The sequence below is a fragment of the Artemia sp. Qi Xiang Cuo genome, chromosome 15 (genome assembly GCF_049724085.1).
Source record: "Artemia sp. Qi Xiang Cuo chromosome 15, ASM4972408v1, whole genome shotgun sequence".
NCBI classification, from domain to species: domain Eukaryota; kingdom Metazoa; phylum Arthropoda; class Branchiopoda; order Anostraca; family Artemiidae; genus Artemia; species Artemia sp. Qi Xiang Cuo.
The window spans coordinates 27259666-27265665 of NC_142808.1; the positions used below are offsets into that span (position 1 = coordinate 27259666).

At 34.2% G+C, this 6000-nt stretch overlaps 1 protein-coding gene across 1 annotated transcript in view; it reads right to left on the reverse strand.

Moving 5' to 3' along the window:
• LOC148943508 (uncharacterized) overlaps positions 1–5504 on the reverse strand; it is a 108819-nt gene extending 103315 nt beyond the window's left edge. The window contains exon 1 of the mRNA XM_089100896.1: positions 5235–5504. Within this exon, the coding sequence (XP_088957022.1) occupies positions 5235–5504 (270 nt within the window). The remainder of the gene's footprint in view (positions 1–5234) is intronic.
• Between the last annotated feature and the right edge of the window lie 496 nt (positions 5505–6000).

The following is a 6000-nucleotide window of genomic DNA, read 5'->3' on the forward strand; positions in this document are numbered from 1 at the left end:
TCCAGCCTGAGGTCCTGACTTCGACAGTCATAACATCGACACGTCAGGACATCGACAGAATCCTTCATAGCATCTAAAATTTTAAAACTTTACTTTTTTGTGGTTTAGCGGGGGAAAGGTACCTAGGTTAGGCTAGGTTACGTATTTAATATATGTTATGCTTTACCCCCGGCCCTGTGCTAATATATAGCCGAGATTTGTTTCTAAGCTATTATATACTTATTACTATTATATAAACTTATAATTTTTTTTTGTCGATGTTATGACTGTCGATGTCCTGACGTTTCTATCTTATAACTGTTGACGTTCTGACGGTTCGTGGTTCTGACGGATTTTCCTTGTCGACGAAATGACGTTTAGCGCTTGTGACGGTTAGATGAAATGGTAGCACCCCGATCCTTATCACTTTCTAGCAATAAGTTGGAATTGGTGGACTACAAAAAAAACGACAAAACCAAAGTATGGCTCCTGCAACACATGGGCTACCGCGAAAACAAATATGTGAAAAAGTGCTGTATAAGCAGCTATTTGTGATTTGTTAACAGCTACATTCTGTTTTTTTTTTTTTAGAAAAACAGAAAAAAAACAGATACAGATTAGATGTTTGCATCCCAGCTATTCTCTTTTGTTTCATTTTTTTCTGAAAAACAAAAACCAGAAACACGCTATCTTTTCAAAAAACAGAAACAACGCCATGGGAATTCAGACCATATTCTGGCTTGTTATGCATTTTGATACGCGAGCGGTAGTTACTCGACGCAACATGAGGCCCTTTGTATTAGCTTTGGAAGAAATGTTGTAATTCAGTCCTGGGACTAGGAACCTTTTCCTTCCGGCCCAAAAAAGTGAGGAGTCAACATTCAAGGGAGATAGGCCAAGAGGCCGCCATTCTCGTTACAATTTGTTGTAAAATTGATCTGCTTAAGAGGAGTTATGTACCGATGTTTATTCCAAACGTTGACGTTTAACTGTGTAACTGTATGTTCAACAATCCAACCTGAGGTTCGTTCTGTAAAAGCTGCAGAGGTCGGACCCTTATCACTTTTTAGCAATAGGCTGAGGCCGGCAAACTAGGGAAAAAAAAAGGAAAATAACCGAAGTGTTGCTCTTACAACATATACTACAAAAGTTATGGAAAAAAGCCGTATTAACAACTATTTGTAATTCATAAATAATATAAATTACAATCTGTTTTTTTTTTCAAAGATCAGTACGGAAAACAGATACATGTTAGTTGTTTTTATTCCAGCTATTTGCATTTGTTTCTGTTTTTTTTTTCTTTTGAAGAGCAGAAATTTTTTTTTTTTTTTTTTTTTTTTTTTTTTTTCTGATACGCGAGCAGCAGTTACCTGACACAACATGAGACCCATTGTACTAGCTTTGGCAGAAAGGTCTTAATTTATTCCTAGGACATGGAACGTTTCCCTTGCCGTCCAAAAAAGTAAAGAGTCGCCTTCCAAGGGAGAAGAGCCAAAAGGTGCTCATTCTCATTACATTCGGTTAATCGGCATCATTGTTTAACTATGTTTTAAATTGTTCTACTCTCTTCTGCACCATCTATTCTTTTCTTTTTAGCTTGTTCGTCGCCTTTGCAATTGTCCATATATTTTTTATTTGTTCCATCCTTTTAATATACTTGTCGTTGACCTATTGAATTTCTTTTATTGTACTATATTAGGTTTCATACATGTCGCAGTTTAGTCCGTACAGATTGAATTTTTCGGACGCACCTTTACTGTTGTTATCTTTCGCTTTGGATTAGCAATTTTGACAATAATAAAAGCTGGGCATTCTGTGTTTGTGAAATTAATTTCAAAAGGTTAAACTTCATTTCCTTATCATACGCCATTTAAAATATGTTCATATAAACGATCCATTTTCTCCAATACATGGCCTGCTTTTTTTTCGAAAGGGGTCGAAAGCACAAAAGCAACTGAATTTTTAGTTATAATGTTTTCAACGGTTAGATAAAACTCTTGCAACGGTTAATCAGCTACATTATTGCATTTTCATAAGTTTTCAGTAAAATGCAAACAAAACCTTAGCGTGAAGCGCAGGGGTTAAGGAAGAGTGGGGCAGTCCCATTCATATTTAACCCCATATCTAGGAATTTATCGTAGTTAAGTACTTCAATATAAAACAACTTTTTTTATTTTATGAAAAAAATTGAAGCCCTTGCAACAAATTTCTGTATACATGCCTGTATCATATCCATTCTTCAGAAGGGCCAACTTTTCTTTCAAGGTGTTCTGGAAGGCCAGAATTTGATTAACTTTTTATCTACAATTGTGCATAGAAATGCCTGTAAATTAAACGTGAAGTATATTTTTAGTTTGTCAGTGGCTTCATCCAATCCTGAACCATTTCCGTGGAAGCAGAGAATTTACTGTATTTAGTAAGATTAGTGTAGGTGTTTCAGTTTTACATGTAAGCTTTTAGCGTTTAGTAAGAAATCAAGAGCCTTTGGTAATCGCTGTTAAATTTTGCCCGATGTAACATTTAACACCACGACCATCGCGAGAGCCCTTAATACAATAAATAGCATTAAAATAAATAAATAAATACAAATAGAACAATAAATAGCATAAACCAATAAATAAAACAAATAGCATTTTTTCTTCTTTTTTTATTTTGAACACACAGAAATACGGCAAAAAAATTATTTGAATGGCTTTTCAGAGTGGTTCTAATGAATTATGATCTGGGTCGAGTTTTTGGGTCAATTTTTATTACCCCCAAACACAAAAAATTAACAAAGCCTGAAGAATTTAGAGAGTAGAAGTTTTTTTAACGAAACCTTTTTTTAACAATTTAACAATTTTTAACAGTTTTTTTTAACATTTTTTTTAACAAAATTATCAAAGCCTGAAGAATTTAGAGCTGACTCTAAAATTCCGAATGTCTCACTAAAAGATTAGTTGGGCGTTAATTTTTATTATTAGTATTATTGTCGTTATTAGCGAAACAGATGTAGTGTTTCGGCTGGTTGTGAACATAAAGCTGCTTTTAACCTAAGAGCTACCGATTCGAAACAATTTACATTTGAAAAAAGGGAAAAATAACTAACAAATCCTTTGTATCTATTAATTAGTTACAGGTGGCGATTTCAAAATTGATAAAACTTGGATATTTGGAATGAATTGATATTTTTATTAAAAAGGAAATAAGATGTTAAAATTAGAAAACCTATTTTGAATATTCGGATATGCCTCATTTTTTAAACTCTAGGCTTGACTAACGGCTCATAAACCAAAACAACAACGGCAAAAAACAAATTAGGGGCTATGACATATGGAACGGTAAACCGCTCAGGGGGCATAACTTTCCACATAAATTTTGCTTAGCTCTTTACTTTTTTTAGAATCCACTTTTTTTCCGAGGAATCAACGTTGTTTGGCAAAATCAAGTTTTATATTTTCAAAATGGTAATTTATAAAATGAATTCCAGTCTTACGTTTCATAGATTACCGCTAAACGAATGTAACAAAACAAATTAAAAACGGTAATCGAAAAAAAATACAGGAAAAGTAAATCAAATAAATTCATAGAATAATTCAAACTTCATCGGTGGGTTCAGGAGGGGGAGCAGGGAAGAAATTATCACAAATATCTAAAGGCCAGAGCGTCATTTAAGTTTAAGGAAAATTATTTTTATTTCAACAAGTATATTGTTTATTTGCCGAAACATCGACAACAACGCATAAAAATAACATCACATGGCTAATCAGGGTTTACAAATTAGGGTTGTTTAACCCCTTCCCCTCTCAAAACCTCTAAACAGCTTGAGTGTTATTTGCATAGTACTGATTTTAATTTTCAATGATTGGTACAAATCGTGCATTATTCAAGTTTTTTTGGACTTCCCACTAAACCGGTTTGCATTATTTTTGTAGTTTTTTTTTCTGTTTGGTTCATAAGGCCAAGTAATGCCAATTAAAAAAAAAATCCCCTAACTTTTATTTCTAACTTATATCGTGGCATTGCGTGGGGAGTGGGACTGGGATACTCAGTTTCATCAGTATAGTGATTATAATAGTTAAAATGAACACAGAACAGGAAATCAAATGGTACATATATATATATATATATATATATATATATATATATATATATATATATATATATATATATATATATATATATTTGTTTAAATCCGACTTCTGTTTTACCAATTTACCAGCCACCTTCCCCAGGTAGTTATGAATCCTAGGTCCCCCTCCCCCTGAACTAATGTTTTGAGAACAACTCTGACACTGAGTTTGAATTCAATGAGTCTAATAACTATAATCGAGACAATCCAGAACATAATCAATATTCCAGAGCCAAACACCACAAGACAGGAAATGTGACAATTTTAAATAATCTCACTACAATAGGCTAGAAAGTTTGGTGATATTTCGATATAGTACAGAAATCATATAGCAAACAAAAATTATTTGATCGTTCGATTCCCCATTCAGAACTCTTTCAATATATGACATAATACTGGCTATATTATAGCCTATCATATAGGCTATATGTGTGAAACAGAATATAGTTTGTATTTGTTATTGAAATTATTTGCCATTGACCCACTGATGATGAGAAATGAGTAAATGATAGGGCCAATGCAAGTCAATCAAATTATAAAAGTTTTGCATAAGATATGTAGGCTAGGGGTTTAGATATAGGCCACGCTTTATAAGGTGGGGGACTGAGATACGACTGTGACGGAAGTGATTGTTATATTGGTACTGTTCTATTAGCTGGGAAACACGCAAGAGAGTCACTTGAAAAAAGCAAAGATCAAATAGGCGTTATCCGGCTTGACACTGAATAAATAAGGGGTTTCTCACTCCGGGAACCTTTTTTAAACTTTAGTTTTTTGGGGTTTAGTGGGGAAAAGGTACCTAGGTTAGGTTACTTATTTAGTATATGATATGCTTTACCCCCACCTCCCCCCCCACCCCTAATGTGCAAATATATAGCCGAAATTTGTTTCTAAACTATTATATTTTCATCATATTTTGTTTTATTTCATTAGCATTAACCAAACTTCCTTTATCGCGTGTATTCCAGCTAATAGAACAGTACCTTCTGTTTTGTACGAGCTTCGAATGGAGAACCGAACGGTACTATTATATCTCACCATCTGATTTCGGCGCTTACCAAATGTTTTTAATAAGCGCGAAGCTTAGATAAGTCTAAAAGCGGAGTAAAGACGTTGGATAAGTAGGTAAACAAAATTTAAATACCGTGCTACAAGTATAAACAGAGAAAGATAGAGGATCCGTTTCGCTTCTCAAAATAGGTCTTCCTGGTACACTATCCGTCGCCTCGCAAAACACACCTCCGCTTAAATGCGACAGACTGTTCAGGGACTGAAAATACAGTGGTTTCCCTTCAAACATACTCCCTGGCTCCACTCTCCTCTGAATATTGAAACTGGTGTTTTCATAATGTCCATCTTTTGTTCTTGTTGGCGACAAAAATCCTTGCCAATTCGACACTAATCCGTTCTCCATTTTATCACTCGACCTAAGTGACGGTCAACTTCATACTGAGCTGAAATATGACTCATCTATGGTTGCCTAAAGCTAATGTCATTTCAACTTAGGCGATAATTAGATGCAAGGTATGGGGAAAAATCATTTTAGTTTTGGTATAAATGCAATGATTGAAAGTTCTTGATGCCCTTAGTTTATGGAAGAAAAGGAAGAATGGGAAAGAGAGACATATATTTAGATGAAGTATGGTGAGATGACAGTTATGAAAGAAAGTTCAGTAAAAAAAAAGGAAGGAACTAAGTCAGTTTTTGTGGATGACGAAAGGATGGGAAATTGTCAGGGGAGGGGGGATGTTAGGATCAGACTTTTGAAGTGATCCTGGACAACGAAAATTAAATTCTAATGAGAAAAAACTAAAAAAGAAAAACAATTACGATCCCACGAGATAACTAGGAAAGGGGAGATTGTAGTACTGCAAAGTTCTTAAAATTACAATCCTTAAAAGTATTTGAAA